At 46.8% G+C, this 18,020-nt stretch overlaps 1 protein-coding gene across 2 annotated transcripts in view; it reads right to left on the bottom strand.

Moving 5' to 3' along the window:
• Positions 1 to 18,020, bottom strand: part of WBP1L (WW domain binding protein 1 like) — a 47,313-nt gene that overhangs the window by 18,501 nt on the left and 10,792 nt on the right. For both annotated transcript variants that reach the window (XM_017851687.1, XM_017851686.1), the window contains exon 2: positions 3,880 to 3,982. In XM_017851687.1, coding sequence (XP_017707176.1) covers positions 3,880 to 3,982 — 103 coding nt within the window. The remainder of the gene's footprint in view (positions 1 to 3,879; positions 3,983 to 18,020) is intronic.

Here is an 18,020-nt window from a genome sequence, read left to right on the forward strand (position 1 = left end):
GGGGAAAGGGGAGGGGAAGGTGGGGGGAAGGGTACGGGAGGGTGGGCGAAAGGGTACGGGAGGGTGGAAGGGAGGGGAAAGGAAGAGTGGAGAAGGAGGGGAGAGAGGAGGAGTGAGATGGGAGGGAGGGAAAGGAAAGAGAGAGAGCGAGAGAAAGAGAGAGAGAGAGAGAAAATGAAAATGAAAACAAGTTGAGCAGCATTGACAGGATTTGCTAATAGCCTGTTTCGTGTCACCTCAGGGAAATTCCACTGTCCAGAAACATATCCCTCTCCCTCCTAAAGCCCAACCAGGGGAATTTGATGCCTGGGTGAAATTCTCCCAAATGATCTCAAGGGCAGAAATTCCCAACTTTGATCTCTCCCTAGAAAATGTAGCTTGCTGGGTGGTGAGAGCCCCAGGATGAGAACTGGGAGGAGTGGCTTTGGGGTTTGGGCCACTGGACATCTTATCTCCTCCCTACTGGATTACCTTCTGAAGGTAAGAACTCTGTCTCTCCAGTTTCCAGCCCAGAGGAGGTCACAGCATCAACTAGGAACCTGTTACAATTGCACATTCTCAGGTTTTTTAATTCTCAGTTTTGAATCAAAAGCTTTGGGAGTAGAGCCCAGAAGAGTGTGTTTTCAGTAGCCCTTAAGGAAATTCTGATGGCAGCCGAAGTTCAAGAGCACTGGAATAAGGGTTTGCTGAATGAATAACTGATGGAATGATGAATTAAAGTACACATGCCATAACAATGCATGGAGATAATACTAACAATGATCTGGTCCTTATAGCCTCAACTACTGCCCCTATAAAATAGGATCTTCTGTTCTCATCACATGCAGGCCCAATAACTGGTTTACGTTACGAAAAATTGAAAAGACACGTGGGAAAGGTTGCCGGCCAGAGCTCAGTCTACGTGTGCTTGTGTGTCTGTGTAAACCGCGCGTGTGTGTAAGTACGTATGTGAGAATTGAGAAATTTCCTCAGCACACAGGAAAATTCAGTTTAGTAGAGGTAAAGGGTGGGTAGAAATGGCATTTTTTCCCTGAGGCCTTTCCTGTAGGCAACTATAGTTAAGGAGTTGCCCTGTCTGATGAAAACTCTGCCAAAAGATTTCCTGGCTGAGGATTTTTCTTTCCAAAGGAAGGTGGGAAGGAAATCAGCCCAAAGCCCAAGACTTTCACACTTCAGGCAAAGTTGAGAGGTATTAGAGGGAACAGGGCTGAAAGCAACAAAAAGTGCCGTTTTGATGAGAACTTCAGGTGTTTGTTCCAACATCAACCTCCCTCCCATACACGCCAGGCAGAGGCCATGACCTCAATAAAGAGGGGTATCGGAGGACTTCCTGAGAGGGGCGTTTGGCTTTTATGCCTCCCATGCCTCCAGAACGTAGAAAACACGTGCCAGCTCGTATAACAGGGCACCTTTTCTCTCGGTCTAGACACTGCTCTCTGCTGGGCCTCCTCCTTTCCCAAATGCCCATAGCTGGAGAGACACTTAGCCGTTCATGCAGCTCTTTCTCAGACGTTCTTTGAGTCCTTGGGCTGAGGCACCTGCTTTCCCAGACTACCTCCTTGCCCTCTGGGTCTCCCTGTCCCTGCCACTCCACCCCCCGGCCCTGGCTTTGGTGACCCAATTCCGGTGGCTCCTGAGTCAACTCTGCCAAAAGCCCAGGAGGCTCTGTCAATCTGAGATGGGGCCATGAGCAACTTTGTTCTTTTTCGCAACTGATGCCGCCTGGCCAGGCCCCAGAGAAACAAACTGCAGCTCTGTGGCTTTTTGGCAGCCCAGCTTCGACTTTTGTTTTAACAAAGGGTGGGAGGGAGAATTTGAACCCTGTGGTTATCTGCATTTTAAAACATTTAAACAGAGTCTGTCTACCTGCTTGGCACTGTGTGTCCTCTAGTAAGTTTCTCAGCCCCACCCCTTCTAAAATAGCAACAATGACTGTGCCCTCCTTCTTTGCTGCTTATATATCTGCAGGTCTGGTGGGGATATCTTGAGCCCTGTGCTCTCCTGCACCGGACTGCTCCTGGAATTCCTCAGAAAGGCAGATGAGCCCATCCTCAGTCCTCAAAAGGGAAAGGTGAGGGTGAGGGAGAGGTCTTGTTTGGAGAAACCACTCCTGTTGGCTACAAATACAACTGCATTTCAGAGGGAAAGACCTCCCAGCCAAGAGTCTAATTTCCTCTCTGGCCCAAACAATAGTCCTTCTGGCTGCTTTCTTGCCGTATCACTGACACAGGGGTTGGCGGGAGGATGAGAAAGGGGAAAAGGGCAGATAGGATGGTGGGGGCAAGGGCATGGTTTGACAAACCCAAAGTCTGTTTCCAAATGGAGGCAGTGATGAGGGCTTAGAATCATCTGGGGAAACCGTCTGCAGTCTCCTTTCTCAAGAGACAATTGTAAGAACTACTGTGATGTCGGTCACCTGGGACCTCCCTGTCCTAAGGACCACCTCCCTCCCAACACCCTCTCTTTCTTTGTCCAGCATCCTACACTGTCTCATCTGAGTTCCAGGAAGGTCAGAGTACAAAGAGTGTCAGTTTCAACAACGCTGGGCCACTCCCTGAAGACCCTAACAACATCACCACTGTCGTGCAACTTGAAGAAGCAAGTGGTTCTGGCCTCGGTCAAACCAGTGGCAAGACAAGGATGGTTTCCACATGGCAATTTTTTTTTTTTTTAGATGGAGTCTCGCTCTGTTGCCCAGGCTGGAGTGCAGTGGTGCAACCTTGGCTCACTGCAACCTCTGCCTCCCGGGTTCAAGTGATTCTCCTGCCTCAGCCTCCTGAGTAGCTGGGACTACAGGCACCCGCCCCCATGCCCAGCTAATTTTTGTATTTTTAGTAGAGAAGGGGTTTCACCATGTTGGCCAGGCTGGTATTGAACTCTTGGGCTCAAATGATCCACATGCCTTGGCCTCCCTGGGTGCTGGGATTATAAGCATGAGCCACTGTGCCCGGCCTCCACATGGCATTCAGCCAACAGTGAAAGTTTAGGTACACCGGAGAATCCTCCAGGAGCTTCCATGTGAGAACTGGGTAAGAAATAAAAGGAGCTGAGCCTCAAGACTCCCTCTCTCCAGAAGGTCCTCTATAGGCAGGGACCTAGGGAAAGATTGTTCCTTTCCGAAGGACCCTCAGAAACAGAGGCACTCCATGAGGTTCCATGGGAAATTCTGGAAGCCCCTTGGTCCTTACAAGAAAATGGCACAGTGACCACCTAGAGTGGCCTGGCATACACAGTAGCTTGGCTTGCAACCCCTCTCTGCAAAATCAGCAAGCAGCCGGGTGCGGTGGCTCACGCCTCTAATCCCAGCACTTTGGGAGGCCGAGGCGGGCGGATCGCGAGGTCGACAGATTGAGACCATCCTAGCCAACATGGTGAAACTCCATCTCTACTAAGAATACAAAAATTAGCTGGGCATGGTGGCACACACCTGTAGTACCAGCTACTCAGGAGGCTGAGGCAGGAGAATCACTTGAACTCAGGAGGCAGAGGTTGCAGTGAGCCGAGATCACGCCACTGCACTGCAGCCTGGTGACAGTGAGACTCCGTCAAAAAAAAAAAAAAAAAAAAGGCAAACCAGGGCTTCTGGGCTGGCCCAAGGATGGACCTAAGCTGTTGTCAGCTCAGCACACAATGGAGGGGGCATCCAGGAGAACCCCAGGCAAGAGCTTCTGCAGCAGACCTTGCTGAAACCATATTCTCCAGTCTTCAGCTAACAAAGTCCAAAGAGCACCAGAACTCTCTTCCTCTACAAAGGAAGTACTTCTGGAACTCATAAACAGATTCCACTCACCAACACTGTCCCCATGAGAATCCGAAAAGGGCTACAGAGGCCGTAATTGGGACCCTGGGATACTGAGAGACACCCGAGCAAGGACTTACACCAGAGTTCATAGTAGTAGTTGCAGCACTGAGACTGTCCACAGCAGTGTCCTGTGTCACAGATGTAGCTTTGATTGTTGGTACCCACACAGGCTTCCTTATCCTAAAAAATTTAAAAAGCACGTTAGCATATTAAATGACAGCTTTTCAACACTTTCCTTCTCATCACTGTCCTCCTGGTTGTCTATTCACCTGCCCACAAAACGGTCTGTATCAATGCTTATTCCATTACGAAAAACAACTTTGGCCAGGCGCGGTGGCTCACACCTGTAATGCCAGCACTTTGAGACGCCAAGGCAGGCAGCTTGCAAGGTCAGGAGTTCGAGACCAGCCTGATCAACATGATGAAATCCCGTCTCTACTAAAAATACAAAAATTAGTCAGGCGTAGTGACACGTGCCTGTAATCCCAGCTACTCAGGAGGCTGAGTCAGGAGAATCGCTTGAACCGGGGAGGCAAAGATTGCAGTGAGCCGAGATTGTGCCACTGCACTCCAGCCTGGGTGACAGAGCGAGACTCCGTCTCAAAACAAAACTTTAAAAGATTTACACAGCAACAAAAGAGCTTAGGAAAAAAATATGGTTTATTAAAGAGGAGAGGAGATTCAGGACACAAAAGCAATTGGCAGAGTAAGTTTTCCTCGGACAGGACAGGAAAGGGCTGCCTCACTTTCTTTATGTCCAAGTAGAAACATTTCATGTTCTGGTGCTAACCTCAGCCAGTAGGAGAGTGATGATTCTCTGGTAATTAGCAGTATGCTTTAAATAAAATCGGCTTTTCTGTGAAACTTCCTGGAATAATTAATGCAGTATGTATTCTAGGATTAGCATTTGCTCAGTTATCCCATTCTCCTTTTTAAAACACTTGCTCTCCAAGGTTAACTCACAGTGTGATCCTAAAGAGGGCAACAACAAAAAAAATCTACATGGCCGGGCGCGGTGGCTCAAGCCTGTAATCCCAGCACTTTGGGAGGCCGGTGAGGCGAGACGGCGGATCACGAGGTCAGGAGTCGAGGACCATCCTGGCTAACACGGTGAAACCCCGTCTCTACTAAAAATACAAAAACTAGCTGGGCAAGGTGGCGGGCGCCTGTAGTCCAACTATTCGGGAGGCTGAGGCAGGAGAATGGCGTAAATCCCGGGGAGGCGGAGCTTGCAGTGAGCTGAGATCGCCACTGCACTCCAGTCCAGGCAAAAGAGGAGACTCCGCCTCAAGAAAAAAAAAAAAAAAGAAAAAAAAAAAAAAAATCTACAACTGAAATTCTTCACTTTTCAATAAAGGGCCGAACTGCTCAGACAACACAGTCCAATTTCAATCTGCTAGATCATTTTTGCTTATTGAATAAGAATCCTGACTGGATCCAGGATTCATACTGTCCCTTGTTAGGGACACTCACAGAGATGCTGAGTGGCCATCTAGCAGTCGGCCAAATTCTGTCCACAGCACTGGTAGATGAGGATGGAAACATTTAAAAAAATATTTCACATGTAAGATATAAAATATCTCCCAGACCAACATTAACCTTAGCCCAAAATGTACTTGGGACCACTATGCAGATGATGAAACCTGTAAAGCATCTGCTATATGTGGCCTTCAACATTTCTTCATCCTAAACAATAACACAGTCACTTACTGGATGCTGTCTTTGTGCCAAGCATTGTGTTGGGTTCAAGGGATACAAAGATGAATAAGACATTGTCCTTATCTCCAAGAAGCTCAGAGTTAAGAAGGAAAAAAGCCCTGCTCAGCAAAGAAATTAAAGCCACAGTATTTGCGGCGACTCAGGCTGGCCCTGCCCACAGTGCACATCCGGCGGACAGCTGCCAGTGGAAACTGAAGTCACATGGTCGGCTCCTCCTCTCTGGACCATGCTTTACTACACTGTCTACTTGGCCAAGGGTATACACCAAGCACTCCAGTGACTGTCTACAGGGCTAGAGGCTGGGCAGAAACAGGACTGGCACCTGAAGCCACAGAGAGACGACAAGAGAAAGCACAGGGCTGAAAACCCAGTACCCCGGCTTAGTGCACATTTCCACCATAAATCTTTAGGGGTTTCTTGGTCTTAAAAGCTTTACATTCTAATATAAGAGTTTAGAAAGAAGGAAACGTGGCATTTATAAACCCTGAGAATGAGGCCCTCATAACACTGCATGCAGAGTTCTTTCCATGTGCTCCTTCCCCCCTCCACAACCACCCTCCCATGCCCAGCATAAGCAAAATGAGACGCTGGCTATCAACTTGGATTTCTCATACCATCTCCTTAATCCTGTACTAAAAGTGAAAAACAGACTGATTTCTATTGGCCGTGTATGCTACTCACACCATCATAGTTGAAAAATCATTAAGTTGAACCATCACAAGTTGTGGACCATCTAAATATCTTGTCCCCTATACTTCTTCCTCCCTCCGTTTTCACCATCCCACCAGCCCACCACAAGCAAAATGATACACTGGCTATCTAGTCAACTTCTCCTCTGAAACCTGGTACATGTGGAAAAAACAGGTCTATGCTTGCTACTTTGGCCAGAACACACACTCTTTAACTTCAGAGCAAAACATGCCTTTCATAAAAACATCAGAAAGTTTCTCCCAAGTTTACCAGGCCCTGCGAATGCCATTCTTCCGGCACTGGCTTGAAAGAGCACAGTTCAAAGTGTCCACATAGTTTCTAAAAGAGGCAGTGGTGCCTACATTTGGCACAAGAAAGAATCCAATGACACTTCTGTCTCAGGAAAATTCACCAGAGGTGGCTCAGGCTCAGAACACAGGGCTGCCAACTGGTCCTAAGTGAGACATACAGTGGAATGCATTTGAAATCTAAACAAGTGGCATCCTCATGACCTACTGATGTCAGTCAGCTTTTCTCTCAGATCTTCTGTGCACCGAGGCAGGGGGTCTGGAATAAACAAGACCCCACTCTGCTTCACCGTTCTGCCTCTGCTTTCCCAGGGAGAGCAGCAGAGTGGAAGCATCATTTAATCCAGTGTTCCTCAAAAACTTTTTAACCCAGTACAGAAGCACCTTGGCTTAGGATGGGGTTATGTCCTGGTAAACCCATCATAAAATGAAATATCGTCAGTCAAAAATGCATTTATCACACTTAACCTACTGAACAGCATAGCTTAGCCTAGCTTACCTTAAACATGCTCAGAACTTACATCAGCCTACAGTTTGGTAAAATCCTCTAACACAAATTATTTTACAATAAAGTATTGAGTATCTCATGTCATCCACTTAATACTGTATTAAAAGTGAAAAACAAATGATTTCTACTGGCTGCGTATGTCATTTGCACCATCATAAAGCTGAAAAATCATTAAGTTGAAACATCACAAGTTGTGGACATCTATACATCTAGTCCCCTATGGTCCTTCTCCCTCCTCCAAATACAGAGTCCCTGAGCTGCCTGGGATGGTCTTGGTTACGGGAACTGTCATTTTCTGCTGCAGGGGGACAAAAGAAGGTGGATCTCTAGCAAGGAAGAAGTGAAGGAGGATTCGGGAGATAGTGAGGTATGAGTGCCAAAGTAAGTTCCTTCAGAGAGACCTGCTGGTGTCAGTCAACAGTGTTGTGGAAAACCCAGGAGCCTTGAGTTTGGCCCCAGCTCTCCCCACCCCCCTACTTTTTTTTTTTTTTTTCACTCAGACTCTAACTGTCTGGCCCAGGCTGGGGAAGAGTGGCGTGATCACGGCTCACTGCAGCCTCGACCTCCGGGCTCAACTGATCCTCTTGCCTCAGCCTCCTGAGTAGCTGGGACTACACGTGCACGCCACCACATCCATCTAATTTTTGTAGACCCCAGCTCTATCACTACACAGATATGAACTTTGGGCAAGTTACTCAATGGCCCTAGGTCTGGTTAAGATCACTCATAACGTCTCCTTAAATTTTTGGGGGGGAGGCGGTGGGGAAGGATGGAGTCTCACTCTGTTGCCCAGGCTGGTGTGCAGTGGCGTGATTTTGACACACTGCAACCTCCGCCTCCTGGGTTCAAGTGATTCTCCTGCCTCAGCCTCCCAAGTTGCTGGGATTATAGGCGTGTGCCACCACGCCCAGCTGTCTCCTTCAACTTTAAGGTTTTATTATCCTCCACATCCCCTGTCCACTCTGACCTAGCAGCCTCAAGCCAATGCAAGATATCATGAAATCTATGTCTCCTGTCATGCAAACCCACAGCAAAGAACAGTGGTGTGGAAATGCTGCCTGTGCTCTTCCACCTCTCCTTATATGAGGAGCCTAATCGTTGCACACCTAGGACTCAAACTCCTCCAGGTGGCTCAAGATCTACACAAAGCCTAAGTAGTTAAGAATTCGCTGGGGCCAGGTGTGGTGGGTCACGCCTATAATTTCAGCACTTTGGGAGGCCAAGGTGGGCAGATTATTGGAGCCTAGGAGGTTGAGACTAGCCTGGACAACATGGCAAAACCCCGTCTCAACCAAAAAATAAAATAAAATTGGCTGGGTGTGATGTTGCACACCTGTAGTCCCAGCTACTTGGGAGGCTGAGGTGGGAGGACTGCTCGAGCCCAGAAGGTTGAGGCTGCAGTGAGCCATGATTACACCACTGCACACTAGCCTGGGTGACAGAGTCAGACCCTGTCTCAAAAAAAAAAAAAAGAGTTAGCTGGATCTGGGTTCAAAGCCCAGCTCTTACAGTAGGGCTATTAACTGTGTGACCCTGGGCTACTTAACTTCTCTGAGCTCCTACTATCAACGTTATTCTGTGAGCCACTATTGCTGGGCATGAAAGACCATCCAAACAGTACTTTGCCTTCATTCAGAATTGTTTCAGAACAGCCAAGTTCTCTGTGGCAATGTGGGCTGCTCCAGACACATGAAGAAGAAAAGAAAAAGGAACTAGAAAGAATGCAATGGAAAGGTCAAATATGAAAAATTCTCAGCATGCTTTATGATTATCCTATGCTTTTACTATTTATGTATTTATTGGAGACAAGGTCTTGCTCTGTTGTCCAGGCTAGAGTGCAGTGGCACGACTATAGCTCACTGCGGCCTCAAACTCCTGGGCTCACATGATCCTCCTGCCTCAGCCTCCCGAGTAGCTAGGACTACAGGCATGTGCCACCACATCTGGCTTTTTTATTTTTACTTTTTTTGGTAGAGGCAGGGCCTCGCTATGTTGCTCAGGCTGATCTCAAACTCCTGGCCTTAAGCAATCATCCCATCTTGGCTTCCCAAAGTGCAGCGATTACAGGCATGAGCCACCACACCTACCTTATGCTTTTCTTCCAAGCATCTTCAAAGCACATTACACATTATTATATTGTTTAGGTCATCCTCACAGAACTTGCAGTCTAATGAAAGATGGCAAAATAATTACACAGATAAAACTGTGACTACAATAAATGTTAGGAAGGAAAAGTACAGATTAGGTGACAGTGCGTAAAAGATAAGACCTAGGAACTGGTCAAGAAGGTCCAGAACAGCTTCTGGGAGGAAGGTAAGCTTGAACTGAGATTGACAGTATGGTTAGAAAGTAGTAACTAGGGGGCGCAGTGGCTCACATCTGTAATTCCAGCAATTTGGGAAGCCAAGGTGGGCGAATCACCTGAGGTCGGGAGTTTGATACCAGCCTGACCAACATGGAGAAACCCCGTCTCTACTAAAGATACAAAAATTAGCCAGGTGTGGTGCCACATGCCTGTAATCCCAGCTACTTGGGAGCCCAAGGCAGGAGAATCACTTGAACCCGGGAGGCGGAGGTTGCGGTGAGCTGAGATCGTGACATTGCACTGCAGCCTGGGCAACAAGAGTGAAACTCCATCTCAAAAAAAAAAAAAAAAAAGAGAGAAGAAAAGAAAAGAAAGAAACTAGGAAGAGGACAGGGAAGAACATCACAGGCAAAGAAAATGCTACAAGCAAAGGCCTTTAGCTAGAAGGAGATGGTAGAGGAAGTTGATAGGGAAGTTAGGTAGGTGGGGACCACTCTAACAGGGAGGGGACAAGATCATACTTGCATTTTAAAGATGTCATCTTCCTGGCAATGTTTTCATTTGCACAAAACTCCACGGCTAAAACAAAACCCCAGAAAGCTAGAAATGTACAACTTGTCAAAAAGGAACTTTGGTGCATAATGAATGCTCTTATGCTGAGGCCTTTCACCTCAGGAGTGACTCTGGTAGTGACTACTAGGAGCCCCATCTGTTACAGGCATGTGCCTTCAGCCTCAGTGCCACAGTGACCAGCTCTGAGGGACAAGGTACACATGGTTACCAAACAGAAAACAAAGTCACAAAGAAGAGACAAGCAAGACCAACACCAAACTGGAAAAAACATTTTTACAATGGAAAGGATAAACAGTATGCCTTTTGCACATATGCAAAAAATTATCTCCTCTCTTTGGTGGCAGTATAAACTGTGGGACTAACAACATTTTCCTCAACAGTTTCCACATCTTACAGTTGCTATTCTTAGCTGAGCCACTGTAAAGGTCAATTTAATCAGCGTAAAAACTTTCTTAAGTGCCAGCATAAAAAGACACACTGGGCAGTAATGTTTCCCCAGGCATGGTTTTAATCTGCCACTTTATGGGTCTGGAAAACTCTGCTAGCAACTGGCTAATGGCAACAGCGTCACGTCCTTAGGAAAACATTTTAAAGTTTAAGAGTGAAAAATAAGAAAATTGAAGTCCTTCCTGGGATGCTAAAGCACAGGACACCAAATAGCTTGGCTGCTGGATACGAATTAATTTGGAGCATCACCTCTGGCTTTCCCTGCAGGAAGAACTAAATCTTTTTTTGTTTGTTTGTTTGTTTAAATAGAGACAGTCTCCTCATGTTGCCCAGGCTGGTCTTGAACTCCTGGGCTCAAGGGATCCTTCCACCTCAGCCTCCCAAAGTGCTGGGATTACAGGTGTGAGCGACCATGCCTGGCCAAGAACTAATTCCTAATGGAAATGTTCAGTTCTCCAAATCATTTAACACGTATGTATTGACCCCCTTCCCCCAACCATGTGCCAGGCACTATGCGGGATGCTACAGCTATAGCAATGAACAAGATATTCGGGGGGTGGGAGAGGAGAGCTTCTGCTTCTGGCAATATAGCTGGGTAGGTAACTAAAAATTCTTCTGCTATAAAACCCTGGCTATACAACAATCCCTTTTAATTATGAAGCTGAACTTGCAAGAAAGCAAGGAGGATCACCCGGGACCAAAAATGATAGCGGGAACTAGAGACTACAGTAGTAAATGAGATCAGGCCTTTCCAGTTGACCTAGAAAGTGGGGTAGTTTGTTGATCTTGGGCCCACCTAAAACAGGGAATTGGAACTGAGAACCAATACAAAGCTGGGGCCCTCAGAGGAGGAGAACAGATTAGAAAAAACATTAACCCACTGGCACATAGTGACAATAAAAAGCCCTGAAGTGGGAGGAAAACAGCATCTCCTCTAATAATGTGTGATCACAGGTTATTTCAGATTTGAATTGTACTACTACATGGTCTGAAGATCCCCAAGCCAAAAATTTAACACAAAAAGTAGTCCCAGGCTGGCAATAACCCTGCAACATCTGGCGGAAATACAAAACTCTGAAGAGATCTACCCTCAGCCACGGCACAAAGGATTCCTACAAATAAAGTTCTGTTGGCCGGGCGCAGTGGCTCATGCCTGTAATCCCAGCACTTTGGGAGGTTGAGGCGGGCGGATCATAAGGTCAGGAGTTTGAGACCAGCCTGGCCAACATAATGAAACCCTGTCTCTAATAAAAATACAAAAAAATTAGCCGGGCATGGTGGCGGGCGCCTGTAATCCCAGCCACTCCAGAGGCTGAGGCAGGAGAATTGCTTGAACCCAGGAGACGGAGGTTGCAGTGAGCCGAGATTGTGCCATTGCACTCCAGCCTGGGCAACAATGAGCGACTCTATCTCAAAAAAAATTAATAAAAATAAAATAAATAAATAAAGCTCACAATCCAAGATATAAAAATGTATGCAAAACTACTTTGGGAGGCCGAGGCAGGCGGATCACGAGGTCAGGAGATCGAGACCATCCTAGCTAACACAGTGGAACCCCGTCTCTACTAAAAATACAATTAGCTGGGTGTGTGGCACGCGCCTGTAGTCCCAGCTACTTGGGAGGCTGAGGCAGGAAAATCGCTTGAACCTGGGAGGCGGAGGTTGCAGTGAGCCGAGATCATGCCACTGCACTCCAGCCTGGGCAACAGAGCGAGACCCTGTCTCAGAAAAAAAAAAAAGATACAAAATTTCCAGATAAGAAGAAGCCCACACCTAGGTACACTGTATGAAACTGCAGAATAACAAAGGCAAAAAGATTTTTAACTATGTTCCAGTTGGGAAGACTGACAATTAACAAGCAAAATTAGAATTTCACGAGCAGTAATAAGCTCCATGAGGATAATAAAACAGGATAATGAGACAAACAGTTTTAGATAGGGTGGTCAGGAAAGGCCACTCTGAGCAGGTGACATCTGAGTCGAGCCCTGACTGCTGAAAAAGAGCCAGCTTAACTAGACCTGTGAGAACAGTATAAGGAGCCAGCTTAACCAGACCTGTGAGAACAGTGTAAGGAGCCAGCTTAACCAGACCTGTGAGAACAGTGTTCCAGGAAGAGGAAATACCAAATCCATGCAAAAATACCAGAGCAGAAACGAGCTTGGTGTGCTCAAGGAGAGAAAGAAAACTCGTGTAGCTGACTACAGTGATCTCAGGGAAAGCAGTGTGAAAGAAGAGCTAAGAATTCAGCTGAGGTCAGACCTCATAGGCTTTGTATAACAATTAAAATAATCTCCAGGCTGGGCGCAGTGGCTCATGCCTGTAATCCCAGCACTTTGGGAGGCCGAAGCAGGCGGATCACCTGTGGTTAGGAGTTTGAGACCAGCCTGGCCAACATGGCAAAAACCATCTCTATTAAAAATATTAAAAAATTAGCCAGGCGTGGTAGTGTGCACCTGTAGTGTGCACTCAGGAGGCTGAGGCACAAGAATCACTTGAACCCAGGCGGTGGAGGCTGCGGTAAGACGAGATTGTGCCACTGCACTCCAGCCTGAGCAAGAGAGCCAGACTCTGTCTCAGTAAAAAATAAATAATAAAATAAAATAATCTCCAAAGTACCACAGTTTGTAAATTCGTTGTTGGTTTTGGCTAGTCCCTCCCTTAGGTTATGGTGGAGACTTGAATAAATATAAAAATATTTTTGGCCGGGCACGTTGGCTCATGCCTGTAATCCCAGCACTTTGGGAGACTGAGGCAGGCGGATCACGAGGTCAGGAGATCGAGACCATCCTGGCCAACACGGTGAAACCCCGTCTCTACTAAAAATATGAAAAAAATTAGCCAGGCGTGGTGGAAGGCGCCTGTAGTCCCAGCTACTCGGGGGGCTGAGGCAGGAGAATGGCGTGAACCCGAGAGGCGGAGCCTGCAGTGAGCGGAGATCGCGCCACTGCACTCCAGCCTGGGCGACAGAGCGAGACTCTGTCTCAAGAAAGAAAAAGAAAAAGAAAGTTAAGATCACATTCTCCCTAATAGTATTGGTTTTTTTGTTTTTTGTTTTTTTGTTTTTTCTGAGACAGGGTCTCACTGTGTCGCCCAGGCTGGAGTGCAGTGGCAAGATCTCGGCTCACTGCAACCTCCGCCTCCCAGGTTCCAGTGATTCTCCTGCCTCAGCCTTCTGAGTAGCTGGTACGTCAGGCGTGCACCACCACACCCGGCTAATTTTTTGTATTATTAATAGAGACAGGGTTTCACCATATTGGCCAGGCTGGTCTCGAACTCCTGACCTCAGGTGATCCACCCACCTCGGCCTCCCAAAGTGCTGGGATTACAGGCGTGAGCCACCGCACCTGGCCACTATTGGTTTTCTCTGACTGTTTAAAGAATTGAGGGAAATAAACATAATTGTTCAAGGGCATACATTTTCAAATTGGGTGGAAGGAGAATATCGAAGGGCTGAGGATGAAGAAAGTAAGCTCATGAAGGGGGATGATGCAGCAGGAGTCCTGGCCTATTGCTTCCTATGTGTTAGTGTGTTAGTCTAGTCTCCCTTTTTTTTTTTTTCTCTCTTGATACAGGGTCTCACTCTATCACCAACGCTACAGTGCAGTGGCACGATCATAGCTCACTGCAGCCTCAACTTTCCAGGCTCAAGCAATCCTCCCACCTCACCACCTCAGCCTCCCAAGTAGCTAGGACCACAGGCACACACCACCACACCCAGCTAATTTTTTTATTGTTTGTAGAGACAGGATCTCACTATGTTGCTCAGGCAGGTCTCAAACTCTGGGCTCAAGCGATTCTCCTGTCTCAGCCTCCAACAGTGCTGGGATTTCAGGCAGGAGCCACTGTGCCCAGCCTAATCTCCCTTTCTTTGATGGCAGGGTTGTCATGTACTACTTTCATATCCTTTCCAGTATATACCATACCCGATCATTATTCCATAAGCTTTGGCTAAAAGAGCTCAATTCCATCCTTCCCCATAAAGGGCAAGCCATTACTAAGAAGTTAACCAAGACTTTGTCTTACATGCAATGGGACACCAGGAATGGATTTTTATGCTGTTTGGCTGAATTCAGTAGTTTTCCAAAAGAACAAATAGCCTGGGCTACATGGGCAGGTTCCCCTAACCAACCCCGTAAATCTTGTCTGATAAGGTTCAGTCTCATCCCTCAGATCTGATAGTGTGGTTTACTCCTTAAGGGCTCTGGACTCCAGCTCCCTGGGCTCAGGAGGACCCAGTCCCCCATCCTTTAGCTATAGAGTACCCTAAAGAGTAAAGCCAAAGACTGGAGCTCGTGACCAATGTGAGAAAAGCCTGGAATCAAAAGAGGTGGCTGCTGCTTCAAGATGAGCCCACAGTGTCACGGTCCCCAAAGGGGAGTCCCGGGGATAGCAGTGGGGACAACAGGGGTCCATTGACTTCAACCCACAGGGCATCCTGTAACAATTTGGTCTGGGGCCTCCCAAAGACTAACTGTAGCCAAGAATCTGAGGAAGGGCAACAGAGTGAATCAGGGCAATAAGGGCATCTTACAAATAAGTGAATTTGCCCCCAAATAACAATGAACATGCTTAGACAACAAATGCAACAAAATAGGGATGTGTTTTCCCAAAAGTGTGGTCCATGGGCCCCAAATCATCTGAAGTATTTGTCAAGAATGTAGATAGACTGAGACCCTCTGGGGGCAGGGACTGAAAATCCGCCTTTTAAAACACACTCCCCTGGTTATGTTTATGTATTTTCAAGCTTGAGAACCACTGCCCTGGATCTAAAAAGAACATACAATAAACAGTTCCTGCTCTCTAAACATGAAATAGACTCACATTCTTTTTCTAGAATCCCAAACGTGTCCCAACACAGTTACCCACAAGAGTACCTACATAGAATCAAGGCACATTATTTATACTCTCTATGCTTCATTCCACTAAAACATATAATAGATCATACACATATATTTTAAAAAGAACTGACATGTTAGCTACGCTCCCATCCACACCAGTACTTACTGCCAAAGCTGCACTGCAACTACATCCTCATTAAACAGCCCCCAAACAGAGCAGCTAGCAAAAAAAATTAAAATCCATTTCCTGTGTTGCATTAGGAACTTGAATAACAAATTCAGAAAAAGCTACTTGACCCTGGTAGGAAAATCCCAGAGCAAAAATCGGAAGTTGCAACATATCCCATGGTTTCATTAAAGTCTACTTGTCAATGTCCCAGGGCATGCAGGCCTGTGGTGCCTGGCAGGCTACAGAAGAACAGGACCCTGGTTCATGGACCACTCTTTCACCCCTGGACACTCAGAAGGAAAAGCAGTCCCCAGGAATCCCTCATCACTGGCCTCTTCTGCTAGAGTAAGTCCACTGAGAAGCATGGCTTCTTTAGCAATGGCTGGTGCAGACAGCTGAGGGCTGAAACAGCAGGTAGCATGCAGCGGAGCAGGTGAGTAGCAGGTGGCACTCAGGCAGAGCAGGGGGGCAGTTTAGCCTACTGTCATCCACTCACAGTTGGTGCGATGAAGTAGGTCCTTTTCTTCCCACAGTTGTATCACTGCCTCTTCCCTCTTAAAAGTGGGGATTGCACTAGTGGCCCTGAAGCCCCAGTGGGCCCACTAATGAGTTTTATGCCCACATGGCACCATTGTTTTTCAACTTTTAAAAAGTGGGCTGGGTCGGCTGGGCGTGGTGGCTCACGCCTATAATCCCAGCACTTTAGGAGGCCGAGCCAGGTGGATCACCTGAAATCGGGAGTTCGAGACCAGCATGACCAACATGGAGAAACCCTGTCTCTACTAAAAATACAAAATTACCCAGGTGTGGTGGCGCATGCCTGTAGTCCCAGCTACTCGGGAGGCTGAGGCAGGAGAATCGCTTAAACCTTGGAGGCGGAGGTTGCAGTGAACCGAGATTGTGGCATTGCACTCCAGCCTAGGCAACACAGCGAGACTCCGTCCCCAACCACAACAAAAAAAAAGTGGGCTGGGTGCAGTGGGTCAGGCCTATAATCCCAGCACTTTCGGAGGCTGAAGTGGGAGGACTGCTTGAGCCCAGGAGTTTGAGACCAGCCTGGGCAACAAAGCATGACCTCGTCTCTATTAAAAATGAAAAATATTAGCCAGGCATGATGGCAGGCACCTGTAGTCTTAGCTACTTGGGAGGTTGAGGCAGGAGGATCCCTTGAGCCTAGGAATTCAAGGTTGCAGTGAGCTGTTAACTGCACTCCAGCCTGGGCAACAGAGTGAGACCATGTCTCAAAAAAAAAAAAAAAAAAAAGTGGAACTGATGGTCAACATTTTAAAATGAGAGAAATTCATACAAAAATCCGGATTTCCAGTTTCTTTAGAAAAATCAAGGACCACATTCACAAAGTGCCGTAAGAGGCTGGACAGAGATGTTTGTGGGCTCCAGCTTCTCCATTCTACACAGTCCCATCCTCTGCCCCATTCCTACTGCCCAATAATCTCATTTGCTTGACTCAGTCACGCCACTGGCTGGCCCCTGCGGGCACCTGACTGTCACTTCCTGCTCTAAAGTTTAGTAGTAACCTTGAAGTTAAGGCAGGCTAAAGACACCTAAATACAAGCAGCAGACATCTGAATTCTCTACACTATGGCTCAAGCAGCACCTTAATTAAACACATGTCAAATAGGAACCTGGATAAAGAAGAGGTGCCCTTCTCCATTGCATGATGGGAACACCTGTGGATAATCTAGAAAAATCTCCTACCACAACAGCATGGGGAAGACAACCAGTTCTGCCCAGTGACTGTGTATATCAACACCTGACCTAGGTGTTTTTACCTACATTACCTTTTATAGGAAACAGGTTCAGAGTGATCATTCAGCTGGGAAAAATTTCCAGGACCTAAAACCCAAAATTTAGTGGAAGGAATTTAATGCTTAGGGTTACCCTAAACTTTCATGCTAGATGCTGACAGGCACAAAAATGACAGATAAGATACGAAATTTGCCTTGGAGGGTACTTTGTAATAACTAAGCTGTTAGGTTTAAAAAACCTAACAAACCTAACAAACTTTTTTGTTTAAATTTGTTTCAATTCTTGTTGCTGCAAATCTTCCTGAAATATTCAAGTTCATCTTGTTCCTTCATAAGTACAATCTAATCAACAGAATGTGTTCTTTATTTAATGATCTGTAATGTGGCAAAGCCTCGGGGTAATCATTTCAAGCAGGGAAGATGCACAAACATGTAAATACGTGTATATAATTAAAATACACAGGCCGGGCGCGGTGGCTCAAGCCTGTAATCCTAGCACTTTGGGAGGCGGAGACGGGCGGATCATGAGGTCAGGAGATCGAGACCATCCTGGCTAACACGGTGAAACCCCATTTCTACCAAAAAATACAAAAAACTAGCCGGGTGAGGTGTCGGGCACCTGTAGTCCCAGCTACTCGGGAGGCTGAGGCAGGAGAATGGCGTAAACCCGGGAGGCGGAGCTTGCAGTAAGCTGAGATCCGGCCACTGTACTCCAGCCTGGGCGACAGAGCGAGGCTCTGTCTCAAAAATAAATAAATAAATAAATAAAATTAATATACACAGTACACATTTACATAGAGCTCTCGAACTTTTTTTTTTTTTGAGACAGTCTCACTCTGACTCCCTCTGTAGGCTGGAGTACAGTGGTGTGGTCTCAGCTCACTGCAACCTTTAC

The sequence above is a fragment of the Rhinopithecus bieti genome, unplaced genomic scaffold, assembly GCF_001698545.2.
Source record: "Rhinopithecus bieti isolate Rb0 unplaced genomic scaffold, ASM169854v2 scaffold_31787, whole genome shotgun sequence".
NCBI lineage: Eukaryota > Metazoa > Chordata > Mammalia > Primates > Cercopithecidae > Rhinopithecus > Rhinopithecus bieti.